We start from the raw sequence: 18246 nt of genomic DNA, 5'->3' as shown, positions 1-18246 counted from the left end.
ATGGCTGTGCTTTGCACTCACAGGGGAAATAAAGACAGGAACCTTTCCCCCTGATCCACCCGGACTTTTGGTAGCAAAAGCTTGGGAGCAAGAGGGTGAAGCTGGCAACTTCCTTTGCTGTTGTTTCAGCCTTTCCTTCCCCACTGTGGCAATGAGAGAAATGAAGCTCATAGAGGAGCACTGTATTGTAAATGCTGCACATTTATTTTTCTTAAATGATGCTATCACCAGGCCATGACACTGTCCTGGGGCAAATGGATCTGTGCTGAGACACAGCACTGAGCACAGACAGTGCATCAGATCAGGACAGAGCTCCCCATGCAGCCCCCACACCCAGGGGACAAGGACATGGAGACCTCACCATGACAGGGAGCAAGGGTTGAGCAGACCCTTTAAGGGACATTGCAGCCTTGGGAAATGATGACAATGCCTGTCATTCTTGCAATACTGTGTCTGTGATTTTTCAGTAAACTGAAGTAAGGAGCAACTGTTGGACTCTGGTCCAAGGGTTCAGCAGGGCTTCTTTACATCTGTGCATGTGTCTGTGTGCTGGGCTGGGCTATGAAGGAGAGTGACTGACGCACCTCGATGTCAGTGTTCTGAGGCCTTTGCCCTGCTAAACTCTTGGAAACAGAAGATTGGTGGAAAAATGTCGGTTTTGACAAGCCTTTCATACACATAGTTCAGACCTGTCACAGCGATGTCAAAATTCATCAGCCTAGTGAACGTATTAAACCTGGGGCAGAGCTGCACCATCTACAGCTCCAGTTCAGGAGGCAGAGCACAGCACAGAGGGAATGTCTCCCTTTCCCTCGGGGGGCACTTCGGAGCTGGCCTGGGTGGGAGCGGGGGTGCCGGGTGGGAGCTCCTGAGGCTGCCAGCGCTGCCAGCCGGGCTGAGGCGGAGGTTCCCGTGCCGGGGGTTCCCGTGCCGGGGGTGCCCGTGCCGGGGGTGCCCGTGCCGGGGGTGCCCGTGCCGGGGTTCCCGTGCCGGGGTTCCCGTGCGGGGCAGCGCCGGGGCTCTCCGCGGGAGGGAGCGCCCGCGCGGGGCCGGCCAGCCCCGGGCTCCGCTCCGCCTCGCTGGGCGGGCGGATCCCAGCTCCTGATTTTCCCGGGGGCTGCAGAGGCTTGTCCCGGCCCTGCGCGATCCTGCTTGGCTGCCGCCCTCCCCGCCTCCCTCCACCTCCTCCTCCTCCTCCACCACCACCCCATGTGCTTCCTGCCGGGCCAAGTTCGCGGAGCGCCGCCGCACGCCGGGCCAGCGGAGCGGAGCCGCAGCGGAGCGGGGCGCAGGGCAGCGGGCGCGGCTGCCGCGGGGCGCGGCGGGGCAGGCTCGGCGGAGCGCCGGCTCCAGCCTCGGGGCGCGCTCGCCCGGCCGCGGCGGCCCCTGCCCGCCCGCACCATGCCGCGGCGGGGCTGCTGCCTGCCGCCCCTCCTGTGCGCGCTGGCCGCCCTCAGCCTGCCGCTGCTGCTGGCCGCCGAGCCCCGCGCCAAAAGTTGCTCCGAAGTGCGGAGGCTCTACGCCGCCAAGGGCTTCAGCCAGAGCGAGGCGCCCAGCCACGAGATCAGCGGTGAGTCGCGATCGTCGCCGCCGCCTTTGTGCGCGCTCGGCCCGGCCCCGCGGAGCGCGGGGTGCGCGCCCGGCTCCCGCCGGGCTCGGCTCGGGGCGCGCTGCCCGGCTCGGCGCGGCTCGGTTCGGCCCCGCGCAGCTCGGCGCCCATCCCGCGCGGAGGGTCCCGGTGCAGTCCCGGCTGCCCGCCCCCCGGGCCGGGCCGGGTCGTGCCGGGCGGGACCGCGCCTGTTGCCGGCCCCGCTCCCGGCTCGGCGGCGCGGGCGCTCCTGCCCTTGGGTCGCCGCTCGCCCGGCGGGGAGCGGGCGGCCCGTCCCGCCCCGGTGCCCGGCGGCTGCTAGCGGAGGGACTGAGACATGGCTCCTTTTTTTTCTTTTCTTTTCTTTTTTTTTTTTCTTTCCCCCTTCCTTTTTCTTTCTTTCTTCCTTCCCTCAGCCTTCGTCCCGAGGTACTTGCGCATCCCGGGGACAGGAGTGCTCGCAGCCAGCAGCAGTAGGAAATGGTAGCTAATGTGCTCACACCCAAAACATTTTATTCTTTTTGTTTCATCCTTCATCTCCCTCCCAGGGCCGCTGCTTTTATTTCCCCTTCTGAATGACCTACTGGACCGCATTCTCCGCGGAACAAAGGAAGTGCCTTTTTAGCTGGAATCCTCGGAGACCACCAAGGACTCCAGCTCATGCACTGCAATTTCGCACTACTTTCAACAATAACAAAAATGCATGACTGAATGGCTCAAAAATGTGGAGTGTTGGAGGCATTCATTTCGGTCTGGGATACTGTCACAACACAGACAGACCCCAAGTAAATACCTTTAGACGGCTCAGATAGAAGCTGGGGGTAATCTTTACCATTGGTGTGCCCTCCAGATATGCATACATTATCCTTTTCACTGACAAAATTAAAATCATTTCACTCGCTTGTGCTTTTGTATTGTCAGACTAATGATATGCATTTAGCCTACATCTGTTTGAATAAAATTGCAGGCCCGTTTACTTCTCCAAGAAATATTTTAATGAGAAACGTCTGACTGGTTGCAGTTAAAATACTCTCGCCCCTTCACTCTGCCTGCTTTGTAAAATAGTCTCTAATAAATAGTCTTGCATTTGAGTCCAGCCCTCATCAGTGCAGGATCAGAACGTGAGCAGACTTCCCCTTAAGCCCAGTACTGGGAAGGTTTGACCTAGTCCTTATTTTATATATTATTGTTTAAGATGACTTGGTGAGCTTTGGAGAATGTCAGGAGTAGATCATGCTGACAGGGCTTCCATTTGAAGCTCCAAAGCTGTTGTCTGTTTGAGAAAAGTGATGAGCAAGGTAAGATTATTTGACAAAAGAAGGGCTTTCTGCAGTGACATGCTGAAAGTATTGCCTGGGTTATGTTGCTGTTCCAGGGGCACAGGGAGTCTGTGTCTGGCCTTGCTTGGAAAGCAACAGGTCCTGCAGAGTTGTGTTTTAAATGTAATCCTGCTGTGCAGGGTATTTCAGAAAGGGTGGGAAGTCTTTAAAGGAGGCGTGCTGTGTACAGCTTTAAAGTGTGGTGTACCTCAAGTGTGGCTGAATTTAAAATTAAACCTGGAGTGGGGTGCTACACCTGCTGCAGTTTCACGTTCCCCCTGTGAATTCATGTGGTTTTGGCGTGGGTTGTGTTTGGAGGCTGCAGATCTCCCCTCGTGCTGCTCAGCTGGTGCAGGCAGATGGAACCACCAGTCCAGTCCCACTGTTGGTGTTGAGCTCTCTCAGAGTGGAGAACTTCACCTGTGGCATCAGCACAGGGCTCTGCAGTCCCATGGGCCGGGTGATAAAGCTGGAGGCTGAGGTCTGGCACCAGGGTGAGAGGTCTGTGGTGTGTATTGTGTCTCCAGAGCAGGGGCACTTGCCAAAGCTTTGATTCCAGATGGTGTTTCAGGTGATAAGTGGCGTGTTTTCCATCGGGAGAGTGAGTGGTTTGGACAGGCCGTTACCTGGGCGCCTGGCTATCGGTGGGAACAAGATAAATGTGTGTGAGGGAATGAGCCGTGTGCCTGGCCAACTGTCCCACCGGGGTGGTGGTGGAAACTGGTGAATTCTGCTTGGTGGCACCTCTCTGCTCACTAAACTGGTGGAGGACAGCTTGGGGAGACCTCAGTGGGCTGCATGGAATCACGTGTGGACACGTGAACACTGATGGAATGATGTGTGGACACATGGCTGTTCATGTCTGAAGTGCACCAACTTCTTTGTTAGATTTTTGTACTGATTTGATAGATTATGCTTTATTCTCACATTCTCTTAGCAAGTTTAGATCACAGTGCTGACAGAAACTTCCTAGCATGTTTGTGAAAAGGTGTCCTGAAAGCTGTGGCAGATTTGTTTCTGTAACTGTAGTGATTTCTTTGCTGTTGGGGATTACTGATCCTACAAAATGTTGGCCTTGGACTGTAAAGTGAAGCAGCTGTGCAGGCAAATGTGTCCCTGCACTGGGCTGTCTGACATCAAGTGAAACTCATCCTCACTGGAAGGCCATGGGAGTCATTTGGGGTTTTATAGCATCTCACATGGATTTTTTGGCCACATTATTTTCTTCTGGAGCAGCACATATGCAAAATTTTTTCTTTCAAGGAAATGCCCATTCCAGCAGGCGTTTTATCTGTATCATTGCTATTTCAGTGGCATTAAAAGGCTGCTCCTTCACCATAATTACCCAGGAGTTCACTTTAATACTTATTTAGATGAGGTTTAGGACCTAATTAGAGTATGCATAAATAGCAGGTTATATCTTGATGAAGTACCTAGGCATTTCTGAAAGAAGTGCACAGCTGGTCAACTCACTGCTTGCTTGATAAGAGGTGTAAAATGGGCTATTTGTGTTGTGGGACATAGAGAACTTGTTTCCTTTTATGTCTCATTGGTGTTAGAGGTATAAACACTGACTACTGCTATAAATCTGTGTGGAAGCTTTTCATAACTCATGGCCCTTTGGTGCTGCTTTGGAGTGTTCCTCAGTGGCTGCTGCCCCTCCAGCCCCAGATGTGTGTGTGGCAAAGCTCCTGGCAATGCTGAGATGCAATCTTGCTCTTGCTGGAGAGGTCAGTGTCTCTAGACCTGATGTCTACATGGTTGGTTTGTGAAACCTGACTCTTGATAGCCTGCAGATAGTAGGTGGTGTGGGCAGAGCACCAGCCTCTAACTGCTTTTAAGATGACTTTGACAGTTCTCCAAGGACATGTCACATCTTGGGAAGTTCTGGGTCCTGGAGCCACTGACTTTGTTCAAACTCTACCCAGAATGTTCCTTATGGATTCCAGGTGTCTCCAAGCTGTCCTGATAGGGCAAAACACCCCGAAATGACCTTCTGAAGGGGCTGCTTACCCTGGTTGGTCTGGAGGGGCTGCAGAATGAAATGCAAAGTGAGCTGATGCGGTGGCATCTGGAGACCCACAGTAGGTGGCTGTGATTTAAAAAACAAAAAACCCCCACCCCAACCTTTCTTTCAAAAGGCTGCTTCTTGCCCTCAGGTGTTAAACAGACGGAAATTCCTTCCCTTTTCCTGCTAATTGGAAGAACTAGATGTTTCTTTTCCTGGATTGAAAAGGAGAAAAAAAAACCCCAAAACCGTCTTACTTGTTGGTGGAAAATGTAGCCAGTTAACTGCCAAAATTCCTTCAGCAGTGTCATCCCTGCTCTCCTGGCAGTGCTGGAGAGCACAGAGCAAACCTGGAGCCTGCCTTAGGGAGCTGGATGCAAGCAGCACTCTGTTCAGTCTTAGTGAAGTGTTCAGTGTAATTAATCTCTATTTAAACCAAATTAATTGAATAGCTGCATTTATTTGTGAGAGCAGTTCTTTCTCCATGGCAGAGGAAATCGGTTGACCCTTGATTTTTGGACTTTGCCCAAAGTAACTGTGGGCGGGTGTGCACTGATGTCCTGCTGCTCACTTGTCCCCACTGTATTTATGGCTGTCAGTAGGTGCTCTGTCCTTGAGTCCTGCCCTTGGTCAGTGAGGATTTGTTTGCATTGCTGTTTGTTGGGGTTTAACCCCAGCCAGCAACCAAGCCTCACACAGGCACTCGTTCACTTCCCTACCCTACCAAAAGGATTAGGGAGAGGACCAAAAGGGTAAATGGCAGGAAGCTTGTGGGTTGAGAAGAATCCAGTTCACCAGGGAAAGCAAAAGCTGAGCATGCAAGCAAAGCCAGGAATTCAGTGTTTCCCTGGGCAGGCAGGTGTTCAGCCATCCCAGGAAAGCAGGGCCCCATCACATGTAACAGTGACTTGGGAAGACAAACACCATCACTCCAAATGTCCTCCCCTTTCTCCTTCTTCCCCCACTTTGTATATGGCCATGATGTCATATGGTCTGGAATCTCTCTTTGGTCACTTGGGGTCACCTGTCCCAGCTGTGTCTCTTCCTCCAACTTCCTCGCCAGCGTATCAGTACAAGCGGCAGAAAATACTTTGGCTGTGTGTAATCCCAGCTCAGCAATAACAAAAACTTTTCCGTATTATCAACCCTCTGCTCAGCACAAATCCAGAACACAGTCCCATACTAACCACTGTGAAGAAAATTAACTCTACTCCAGCCAAAAGCAGCCCATTGTTTTACATGTCAAGTTCAGCAAATGCTTCTTTAGTTTTTCACTTGCTTCTCTTCCATGTGGCCTCTTCCAACTGAGAAAGGCTTTCTGGATCCCCTCCAGGCCGGTGTTTCTCGCCTGTCTGGCACTGTTGAGTCGGTTTGCAGAGGCAGCTCTGGACTTGCTGTGCTGTGAGAAGTACCAGATAACACCTGGTCATCCTTGAGGTCTGTTTGAAAGTGTGCAGTGACCTGGCCTCCAGCTGTACCTACTTGCCATGATTCCTGTCCGACGAAGGCAGTGGTCCTTGGTGGGCAGGATTTTCTCCTGATTACCTGAAAATGACCACTGGAGAGAACATCCCCTCGGCCTTCACAAGTTGGGCTGGCACGGAAAACTGACCGAGAGAATCGCTTGAAGTATTTTTAGCCTTCTCTAATGTCATTTAACAACTGGAAGCGGCGGGAGGGAGGGAGGGGGGAGCTGGCAGCGTGCGAGTTGCCCGCAGGCCACCGAGGAGCGCTGGCGGCGCGGCCGGGCCTGGCGGGGCCTGGCGGCGGCTCCCGGCTGAGTCACGGCTCCGAGCCCGGCTCCGGCCGCCGCTCGCCGGGACGCGCTTTCCTTCCCTTTCTCTCTTTCCCTCCCTCTCTCTGCGAATGTGCAGCTCGGGGTTTTGTTCGGCTGCAGCGGCGCTCCGTGTCCTAGCAGCCGGCAGCGCGAAGCATGTGGTTAGCAGCAACTGCTCGCAGTGGTCCGGGCTGAGTGGGAGTATCGTTTTCCTTGGCAGGCACTTCATAGAAAGTTCTGTTTTTTCTGCCAGAATAAGCAGTCATTACATTCCATACAATTCATAGTCAAATTATTATCTATTGTTAAAATTGCCTTAATTATCAGATGTTTCCTTAGACATGTAGCTGTTTTTTAAGAGGCTGAATAGGCGTGTGTACATTGTGCAGAAGGCCTGAGCTGCACAATGTTTTCAGTACTGTTTTGTAGTTTCAGGGAGATTTTCTGTGGCTTTCGTATGTCAACAGGCTTTTTATTCATACTGAAACAGCAGCAGAGCACAGCCAACACGACAGCAAGGCGCTGTTTTGGGGGTCTGCATCTCCCCTCTGCCACGGTATTTCCTTGGTACCTGTGGAGCCAAGGAAGTTCAGGATGGAGCATCACTGCTGTTTGTGTGAGATGGCTCTGATGGGAGAAGGTTCCAGATGAGCATTTTCTGTCTTGGAGGTGCAGTAGGGCTGGGACCTCTGTCAGCAGGCTGGAAAGGTCCCAGTTCCTTGAGGTGGTGATGTCTGTGGTGAGGTCTGTGATGCCTTAGCCTGCTTTTGGTGTTGGATGGTGGCTTGTGCAGATCCCACTGTCCTGGCTCTGTGCAATTTGTTGCCAATCCTGGAAGCTGCATGGCTGGGAAGGACAGCCAGTCCTCAAGAGATGTCAGATGTGTGGTTCTCATCTTCTGTTCACACATGGCCACTCCCATGGACTCACCAGGGACTTCTGTGGATGTGCATGTGTGTTGAGTTGCACAGGCTCAGTCCTTGACATCTCCTGCAGGTTTGGGCAGCACCAGGATAGAGCATCAGAATTATTCAGTATTCTGCAAAATTCTTTACTACTTGCTTTTGTTCTGCCTTTTTTTTTTTTTTCTTTTTTTTTGGTGGGGGATGGACATTCTTGCTAGCCACAGAGGTCAGGATGTGCCTCCTCGCCGGCGGCCAGGCTGAGAGTGAGCTGCCAGTCCCAGTCTCCCGGGCAATAACCTCCTTGCATTCCTCACATTCCTCTTGCTTTCTCTTTCTTTTGAGATTATGAAGATAACTTCCTTCTCCCATTGCTAAGCAATGTGAGGACCCAGTAAGTTTCCCTCTTGTTCCCTAAATTATCTTGTGTGCTCCAGGATGCCCCATGGCAAACCCCTCTGGTGCCCTGAAAGGTGCAGTTGGTGCTCTTCACTGGGGTTGGTGCATCTCAGGAAGAAAGCTGCTGTGTGTATTCTTTTTTTTAATTGCCAAGTTTTTTAATTAAAAGAGATTACTACTTTGTCGTAGCCCGTCTTACCTGCTTCCTGGTTTGCTGAAGAAGTGTTTCATGAAACTATTCTGCTTTTCTAGGAGAGATTTTTATGTTTTTCTTTGCCCATGCAGTCTGCAGAGGCTGTGGCTGAAGCACCATGTTTGTGCCAGAGAATTTTCTTCTTGTTTACATCTTTCTGGTCCGGGAAAGGTGCTCAGATAAAAATAGCATGTTGGGAAGAGGGAACCTGGTGAGAAAGTGTTGGAGGCTTTGTGTGCAGAGCTGGTGGCAGCCGTGTGGGCTGTTGGCAGGCCTTGCCCCGTGAGGATATAGCTGTGGTAGTTTTCTTAGGCTGGTGTTTTCTGTTTGAAAATGGCCATGGTTGGCACAATCGCCTTCCCTGCTAGTTTGTGTCTTGCTGTCTGTCACCTCTCATGTGTCTGTGGGTCCTGGCAGACGAGGGAGGTGGGATGGGGTGATGTTCCTCAAGGGCAGCAGTGCATCACCTCACTGGCAAGGTGCTTGAAAGGATGGAGATGGCACTCAAGAAGTGTGTGTGGGGATACCACCTGGTGGGATCAATTTCAATTAAGGGCTACTTAGTGTTGATTTTAATGTGAAATTAGAACTATAGTAACCTCTTTCCCAATGTAAAGCATTGCCAGATTCCCCACCTCCCAGAAAACATTCTTAGAAATACTTTTTTTGTTGTCCATCTTCTAAGCAGAGAAATAAAATCTGTTGGTTTCCTGCCTTTCTACTCATATTTTCTGTGGCTTACACAGCTAGTGGCTGATGGCCTTGGATTTGTGGGAGTTCCCTGTGAGGCACTTCTCTCTCTGCAAGCTTTGGTTTTGGAAAGGTACGTGGATGGTGGAGAGGGGCTACCCTGAGCAAAGGATTTTGAAGGAGTATTTCTCTTAATGTTTCCAATTTAGAAGCTGAGAATTGTCTGGATTTTAAGCAAATTCAGATGGGAGCAAACAATGATGAAATGTTTAAAATATGTTTGAACATTTTTGTGGGAATAGGAGCAGTTCTTATACAGGCGAGGCTGCAGCTTTCAGGAGGTGAAAATATGTGGCCCTTACACATTGTCAGCATTGTTGCTGCCTTTTTTTTTCCTTCTTTTTCCTTTTTTAAAAATGCTCATAGGAAATTGGCTTTGGTAATTGAGTTTCTACAGAACCACAACATCCAATAGCTGTTCCTTTCCAGGGGTCACCCTTAGGTTAGTTTAAGTAATGTGCAGTCAGTTTAACCTCTTGTGGTTTGTATTGCTATTCTAGAAATTACTGGTGATTTGGGGTGTGTTAGAGTAACAACTTCACAGGAAAACCCCAAATGTCAGGGTGTCTGGTTTTCAGAGAGCTCTGACCGCTTGCCTTGTGAAAACCAGGCACCTCAAGGTCCATCGGAAAATGCAGTTAAAGCCTTTATGGCCCGTTGACTTTCCTTTTGAAAGAAGCTGAAATAGCCCTGGGTAATTTGTTTACCTACAGTGACTTACAACATCCTCCTGCTCGGGAGCACAGTGCAGAACCTGTGCTGGATGCTCTGGGTTGGGTCACATCGCTCTGCATGGCACTGATGGAGGAGCAGCAGTGCCCTGGACCCCCAGATCCCAGGGTTTAGGGGATTTGCTGGCAGCACAGGACCAGCTTTAAGAAATTATGAGCTGGGGCTTTAGCTTTGTAGCATTGACAGTTTGGTATAAAAAGCTCTGTGTTGCAGGCTGTGATGACAGGGGTTGATAAATCACTCTTGGCTGGTACTACAGGTTCTAATAATGGTGTTTAAAAAAGATTACATGGGTTTTAATACAAACTTTGCTTCTTTGTACTCTTCTCTTTTTAAAGAGTTGAGCCTGTTTCGATTCAACATTCTTGGAACATAAAGATGGAGACAGGATTTTTACTGGGCTGAAATGCTGTTTTTTTGCTTCTCCTACAAACATGAGGATCTTGTTTGAGCGTCTTTATAGCCAACTGGCTGGCAGTGTCCTCTGTGTAAGGGAGCTGGCTTGTTTGTTTGTTTTAAAGGTAACTTTGCCCTATGGAAGATTAAAGGGCAAGCAGCTTCACTCAGTTGTGGTGAGTGCTGCTATTGGAAAGAAATTAGTGATAGGGAGAGCCATGCAGTAAGGGGGATAAATAACCTCCTGCACCATCCTTGACTCTCCTTGGCCCATTCCCATGGGAGGCACAGAGCATTTATGTGATCAAAGGAACGGGCACAGTTACAAGCCTGATGGAAAATCAATCCCTTGCCAGCTATGGGCACCCAGGCAGGCTTTGCCTTTGCTCTGAATAGTGCGGGCTGGATGTTTTTTTTTTGTGTACCTGCCAACCTTGGGGTTTCTAAAGTGTGGTGGCCAGCAGTCCTGGGGGAGCACAGGATGCCTGGTGAGCCAAGGCAGAGAGGCAGCAGTGCCCCTTTGCCTGGGCAGAGGCACTGGGAGCAGCTGGCAAACACCCGGCGTGCAGATCAGGGGTCAGAGCTGTGCTGCTGGTTTAGTTTGGACTGGAGGAAAACAAACAGGCTTCCCCCTGAGTTTTGGCTCCGTTTAGAGACAGAACTGAGGGTGCTATAGGGCAATATGCTTTTCTTCTCGGTGGGGGGAAAAATGGCTTTAATAGCGTCTGCTAATGATTCAGCGCTGTTTACATAATAATTGTGGTTCGCTTTCATTAGCTCTCATAATGAGATTGCTTTCTTCCAGTGCAATGCTCGCTGGTTTGGTTTTACATGCTCCCCGAGCATGGCAGTGGGATGAGGAGGGAGTGCAAGGGCTCTGTGCCTGCCTGGCCTCTCTTCGCCGGCTCCAGGCATGGAAGAAAGCTCACAGCTGCTCACTGGAAAGGAGAGGGGCTGAAGAGGTTTTGTACTGCTGGGACCCAGGTGGTGGTTTGGAGCATCCTGGCATCTTAACAGAGTTGAGTTTAAATCCATTTTGCGTGAGGTTTTCTCATCTTCGTTCTGAAAACTCTTGGGCTTACCTGCTTGCGAGGGAGGGAATACAGTGACCTGCTTCCACTCAGGGGAAGAAGCCAGGTCTTTTTGTCTCCCAGTTCCACCATGTCAGAAGCCCTGATCTGTGACAGTGGATGTCCATCATGGATGTTGGTCTGTCACTGCTGCAGCCTAACCTTGTTAGCATTCCATGTCTGAGTAACTGAGAACAGTGGCGATGCTCCCAGCTGCAGGTTCCTGCCTCCTGCAGCACCCAGCTGGAAAATGGGTGCTCCAGCCCAGCTGCTGTGCCCAGGAGCTGCTGTGAGCACCAGGGGATGACACCCATTGCTGTGCTCTTCTGAATTAATCATGTCACTCGGAGGAAAACACAATAGCGTGAGTGCTGCCTTTGAAAAGGTAAGGCTGGCTGTTTGGTTGGGTGGGTTTTTTTCCTTTGTAGCACAGTAGTGGGTGCAGGAGGGTCTCAGAGCTGGAGGACGTGGCTGAGCCTGAGCACTGGGCTGGAGCAGAATGGGTCCCCATGGAGCAGTGGGTGCTCACCCAGGGGTGCATGGGGAGTGTGGGGTCTGTGTGTGTGGCTTTGCAGATGTCCTGGGGGATGCATGCCCTCTCCCCTTCGGCTGCAAGTGACTGTTTCTTTAGATATATATCTCAGTTTGTTGGCACTGGTAGATTAAGGTCTGGATGCTGGAGGGTCCTGAGCAGAGGATGAGTTGGCCTTCTTCTTTCCAAAACAAAACACTTTCATGTGGGGCTGGGAAAGGTCTGACTGCTTGTGGCCATGTGGCTTCTGCTAATCAACATGAGTTAATTGGGGCTGGCTGAAGAGCTGTGGCTTGGTGGGTAGAGGAGGCTGGAAGAGATGGGGCTCAGGGCTGCTCAGCCCTGTTGAATCCAGCCCACCAAGGGGATCGTGGTGCAGGCGCCTCGCTGGTGAAAACTCCACATAACTCAGCTCTCTGCATTACTAAAGGCTCCTTTATACCTCTCCTTGCTGTAACTCCTGTAAGAACAGCCAGTCTTTTCAGCAGCCTTCCTTCTGGGGAAGGCTCTGTGAGTGGAGCAGCCTGGCTGGCACAGGGCTGCTCCAAACCAGCCCTGAAGCTGCTGTAGAGGCAGTTTGGGAGCAGGCAAGGATGCCGGGTGAGCCTGGTGCTCCTGTCCAGCCTGGCCAAAACAAGGGCTGTGGGTCCACTTGCTGCCCAATTGGCTCAGTAGGATCCTGGAAAATAGTTGTGGACAGTAGGGGTTAATTTCTAGGTATCAAAATATGCACAAAAGGTTAAATGAGACTTCCTCCTTGTCAATGAATTACGGCTTGAAAATATTTGCATTCTTTCCTGAAAGATTTAGGAATAATTATACAGCACTCAGGGGCAAGGCATTCCCAGATAAACTTAACAACTCTATAATTTGTACTCGAGGCAGGGTTTCCTGTAAATGATAGCTTTGTTTAATTTTACAATACTGCTTCCAAATGTTTGCTGACTATGAATTGCCAGCTAAACTGGACTTGTGAATCTGGAAGAGTATTTATTTGTTTGTTATTGCAGACAGTACGAGCTGCTGTGTTAGGCTAAAACTTGGCATCTCCTCTACAAGCTGTAGGCATCTCTCCCCAGGCGGGTTTGGTGCAGTGGGCAGCTGATGTAGGGTGTGAACAGCTTTCCAGCTTTTCTGTACAAAATTCCTGAGCTTCTCTAGGATCTCCTCCTGCTCTGCCTTTCTTTTTCTGGGGTTGGAGAAGGAACGCTGCAGTCGCAATGCACATACTTTATTTCCATTACTCAAAGCTGGAGTCATGCATAGTTACAGCCAAAGACACTTCAGCAGCTCTGGGGATAACAAGATAGCTGACAGACTGGAATGCGGATTTATCAGGGGTAAAAACTGGCAAAATTCCTTATTTCTGGTTCTTCTTTTTAAATAGGCCCTTCATGCTCCTGCTGCAAGAGCCCACCACATGTTTAACCCTTTGTGTTCTCCCAGCTGGGTCCAGGGATGAGCACTGGTACTGCCCATGTTTCTTTTGGGATTAAATTGCTCAGTCCCACATAGTTCCTAGGTGTTGTTTTTAAACTGCAAAGCTCTTTAGAAGAGCTTTCAATGGGTTTTTATTTTAAAGTGCAAGCCTTTGCACCAGATGTCTGTCTGAGTGACCACAGAATGTAAATTTTACTGTGTGTTGCCTTTGGACAGGCAGTTTGGGAGACTACTGGGCAGTTAACATAGGCAGATTGTGCCATGAAATCCGCTGCCTTGGATTTGATTCATATTAATTTCTTTCAAAGCAAATCTCTTTATTGGCTTCAGTCTCATTTTGCTGTAGAGCTACTTTTTACTGTGCCTTTGCTAGGACCTGGAAATACTTATTTCTCATAGCAATATAGGTCATATTCAGCTCCATGGATTTTCAGTTATATATATATATATTAATATTGCAAGACATTAAGCAATTTCTTTTTGGGGAAACAAGTTATGGCAGAAGGAGCACACTTGGAAGTTAAATAGATTAAGTGAAATCCCTCAATTACAGGAGGGAGGTTCAGAAGACAAGTCAGGCAGTTCAGGGAAGGAGTTCCAAGTTAAAATTTAACCTCTCCCAGTATTCTGTGAGCAGTGGTGCAGCAAGACCTGCCTGGAGCCAGTGCAGTGCAGGAGCCTGGGGCTCTGACGTGGCCATCTGCAGGGTGGATGGATTTGGAGCTGGTGGCAGTGCCTGTGGTTGAGAGTCCCAACTGGCTGAGAATGAAGAGAATTTCACTTTTTATTGGAAAAGGAAAGAATTGCTCAAGGATTGCAAAACACTTTGTTTTGGAAGAAATGTCATTGTTTGAAAATAGCACAGGAGCAGGAGGGGAGCTGTCCCTGAGCCTGTGGCAGTCTTGGAAATCTTCTTCTTATGGGGGGCTCAAGTGAAGCTTCAAGGCTTAAGTGTTAGCTTGGACTTTTGTCCAAGGGTGTCCAGGCTGGAGGGCTACACTTTTCCCATTGCTGCCTCTTCCTTTGGTGGTGTGAGGACAGGGAGCTTTATTTTTATTGTTTTTTTATTTTCTATTTTAAGCAGGAGGGGTAGTATTTAGAAAGAAAAGTAAGTCTTGGCTTTTGCACAGAAACACTGACGGGGTGGTGGCCAGCACTTGGTCTCTCATGGGACAGTTTCTGGCTCCTGGTTTTCTGCCCTCTGTGTCCTTTGTGCTCCCTGCATTTATCTCCTTGGCTGAGCCCCAGGCACATGGCTTTGAACCAGCATGGCCAGCAGAGCTTTGCTGCAGGCCCCTGGCTGGTGCTGCTTGCCTGTTTGGTCTGGGTGCATCCCCAGGAAGCTGCTCTGGTCACAGCACAGTGTCACCCACTGCAGACACCCAGCCCACGTGGATTTGCCACAGATTTGCCACCAATCCTCATTCCAAAGCCTTGTCTCAGCCCTGCCAGGATCTCCCCGTGTAGCTGGCGGGTTGCTCAGAGCCTCCCCATTGCAGGGGCTGCCCATGGCTCCTCCAGGCTTTTTTTAGCTGCAAACTTTATTTCATAGAGTATTTCTGCTGATGGAGGGAGCCAGGGCACAGCAGTGGCTGTGAGGAGGGAGGGGAGCTCCTCTTCCTGCTTCAGAAAAGACTAAAAACTAACACAACTGGTAAATCCATCCCATCCTTCTAATCAGCCATCCCTCCCTGGGGCTCCCAGAGCCAGGGCTGTTTGCCTTCCTGCTGGTGGATGTCAATGGTCCCACCTGGGAGGTGGATGGCAAAGGTCCTGTTTGCACTCCCTGCTCCCCCCAGCTTGCTCAGGGCTGTGCTGAAGGAGACAGAATAAACCCCTTCACTGCCTGCCAGCAAAACCTCAGTGCAACTGTCCCCTGGTGCAATTGGGTGCTGTCAGCCCAGTGTGTTTTCCCATCCCACCAAAGCTGCTGTTCAAGAGAGGCGATCAAAGTTGGGGTCTGCAGGTGAACAGTCTGTGCAGCACCAGGGCTGAGCTGTCCCCCAGACTTGATTCTTCCAAATTATCTAAGAAAATGTGACTCTGTGCCATGTCCTATGTGGAGCAGCAATGAGAAGGCACATGCTTGCACTGTGAAATGTGTTTGGGAAGAGGGTAGGGAGTTCAAAAAGTTTTAATTTTCAAAGGCTGAAGTGGCCTCCTGCATTCTCCTGTTGTCATCTGAGATGCTGCTGTCCCTCCTGGGGGGGATTTGCTCAAACAAAGGTGGCAGTACAGAAATTGGCTTGGGAATTGTTGCAGGATGTTGGGATTTCTGTGTGCTGTGGTGAGGAGGAGTGCCCGTGTGAAGCTGTGGCAGATAAGGCTGGTGTTCACAGCTGCCCCAAGGAGAGCGGGCAAGATAGGGCATTGTGGAGAGGGGGAGAAGGAGGAATTCCTAATTTTGTGATCTCCTTATCTTAATCCTTTCTCCCCTCTCTTCCTCCCCCCTTGTCTCCTCGCCCGGGGTGGGTTAAACTGCTGAGCCTCGCCTTTTCCACAAACACTGGCAGGCTGCTGCCTCCAGCCCGGGAATACATTGGGAGTCTGTTTCAGCAGCGGGATGGGTTTTTGGACGTAGGTCGTGTTGTGCCAGGAGAACACAGTGCAGTGCTTGTGTGAGCTGGGTGGCTTCTGCAACGGATACCTGGCTCTTGGAAAAGTAACACTGGGTGGGAGCAGCAGTCAAGGGCTTAAAAGCACGTTTTGCAGGTTAGAAAATCTTATTTACAAACCCCACTGTGGTCTTAGCTCTGAGGTGTTTTGTCCGAGGGGAGATAAAGCAGGGAGGTGGGAGATGTAGGAGATGGTTCTGGACATCACTGGGGCACAGGCTGTGCTCCTGTCCCAGCGCTGCTGCTCCCTGGGGAGGAGGCAGTCACCCCACTATTGGGATCTCTGGGCAGATGTCCTGCCCTGTGCTTGGGTTGGTGCCTCTTGCCTCTCCAGGTACCATCCCTTTCTTTTTTCCTTCAGGGGGATTGAATCTGGAGCTGTGCCTCTAGCTGGAGGAAGGATTTTCACTGACACCCTCCCTCTGTATGGTGGCCCAGTTTTAGGGGAGTTTCAAAGGTCCTGGGCAAGTTGCACCTTGGGTTTTTGGCATTGGATGTCCCCTGCCTCCTGTTGTGCTGCTTATTTGCCTTTCTCCATGTGTTGCTTCAGCCTTGACCATGTGCATTTCTGGAGGTTTGTCTTATTTACATGAACAGTTCTCGGAAAGTTCAGCTGAAAAGCAGCTTTTTTTTCCCTGGGAACAGCCAGGAACCACTAGTGTGTGATCTTTGTGTATAAAGTTGCCTTTCTCTGATTATAAACAGTGGCCCTAGGATGGATGTGTGGTGGGCCTGTTTAGATTTAAACCTGACCCACCTCCTCGTTTTTAGTGCTGGCATCCCCTTTGAGCTGCGTGTTCTTTCCTGCCTTCTGCAGTGACACGTGGTGTGAGGTTTTTAACCTTTAAATCGGAAAGTCCTGTTAAATTGTGGTGTCCTGCTCTAGGCAGCAGTGTATGATTTTTTAAATTTTTTTTTTTTTGGCCAATGCAATATCAGAATCACAGATTGCTCATTAATTTCCCATGCCTTTCTTCTGATGGCCTGGCAAGCCAAGATAGCCTGATAGCCACAGAGAGCCTATTGCATGTCCCAGTTGGCCCCTGGGAGCTCTGACTGAGGGAAGGGATGAGCTGGGAGGCACAGATCTGTGCCTTGTTCCTGCATCTGCAGTGCAAGAGCTGCTGCAAGATCAAGTTCTGCTGGCTATCCCTTCCAGAGCCCTTCATCTGAGCTTGTTTCCCCAACCTTGCTTTGCATCAGATTGATGTGAGCTAATTGTTTCTGAAACCCCTTTAATTGGTGGCTCTTTCTGGTCCAGCTGTTCGTACAGTCATGAGCAGCAGAGTGAAGACCTGGGGCAGAGCAGCATCACCTTTCTTCCCAGGAAGGCAGGCTGGATCAAGGGGTTGACAGCAATCCCTGGGGTCACTGATGAAGCAAGAAAGGCCTTTGTGTGGCTTTGTGGGCAAGGCTGGAAAATGCAGCATTCCAGAAGCTTGCTGCTTTTCTGGGTGTGCATAGTGTGCAGCTGTGTACTGAGATGTAGCCAGGGTTCCTCAGAATTGAGTTGTGGCTGTGATGCTCTGGAGAGGCATTTCTGGGGTGATGGCAGTGATTATTCCAGACTCCTGGAAAGCTGCTCAGCTGGAATATTTGGCCCCAAACTGCTCATTGTGGAAGGGACATTGCCCATGTCTGGGCTGAGAAGGTCATCCTGTGCTGAGCTAAACTGGGGAGAAAACCAGGGAGCTGGAATTGTGGAGCAGCTCTGCCTTCCCTCTGGTGCCAAAACAATCTCCGTGTTGCTATGAAAATGTCTTGTGGAAAACTTTCCACTTAGAACTGAAGTCTCATTTATGTCTGCCCAGGACCTGCTCTTGGACTGAGTTTTATTTTCTAAGCAAATGAGACTTTCTGGTCCTCGAGGCGGTGGAAATAACTGCTCCACCAACTTGCAGCCCACCCTGCCTCGGGGCCTGGGAGCTAGGGGGGGTTTGGCAGAAGACATGGTTTGTTCAGCAGGAGCAGTGCAGGGCCTGAGTGGGGCAGTAGGCAGCACAGCTCTCTCAAACTTTATAAGCCCAAAACTTGGTTTTCAGGGGACCACAGCTCCCGTTATTGCAGCCTTTAGAGTCCTGCTGTGCTCACACAGACCCCTCCAGTCGCCCCCAGACTGCAGATTACACACTGAATATGAAATACTTAATAGGAGCCAAACTGCCTTGAAAAATGTGTGGATGCAAAATTAATTCGGAAAATCTGGCCTTTTGTGTATTTTCTTTCTGGAGTCTCTTAACCTGTTCTAAGTTCTTGTATTATCAGCACTGTTGCTCTGCTTGGCGTGCTCTGCCTGCAGGAGAAGGGCTTATTAATGTGGGTTTTTACATAGATAAATGTGGTTGTGAAGTACTATTGACACATGGAAATGTTGGTGGATGTGTGGAGAAGGATCAGCTGCTCTGTGCCAGTTCCCTCGTTCGAATATACTTACGAAACCCAGTTGTAGCAAAGCATGTTGTAAAAAAAAAAAAGGCATATTTCTGTGGCTTAAAAAGAAGAAAAATCAAACCCCAAACCACACA

General features: G+C 50.2%; 1 protein-coding gene across 1 annotated transcript in view; it reads left to right on the top strand.

Moving 5' to 3' along the window:
- The first annotated feature begins 1290 nt into the window (after positions 1-1290).
- Positions 1291-18246, top strand: part of GPC4 (glypican 4) — a 66237-nt gene continuing 49281 nt past the window's right edge. The window contains exon 1 of the mRNA XM_064712584.1: positions 1291-1570. Coding sequence (XP_064568654.1) covers positions 1402-1570 — 169 coding nt within the window. The 5' untranslated portion in view covers positions 1291-1401. The remainder of the gene's footprint in view (positions 1571-18246) is intronic.

Source organism: Zonotrichia leucophrys, chromosome 4A, assembly GCF_028769735.1.
Source record: "Zonotrichia leucophrys gambelii isolate GWCS_2022_RI chromosome 4A, RI_Zleu_2.0, whole genome shotgun sequence".
Lineage (NCBI taxonomy): Eukaryota > Metazoa > Chordata > Aves > Passeriformes > Passerellidae > Zonotrichia > Zonotrichia leucophrys.
The sequence above is the reverse complement of the archived record's forward strand: the minus strand, read 5'-3'. Positions and strand labels throughout refer to the sequence as shown.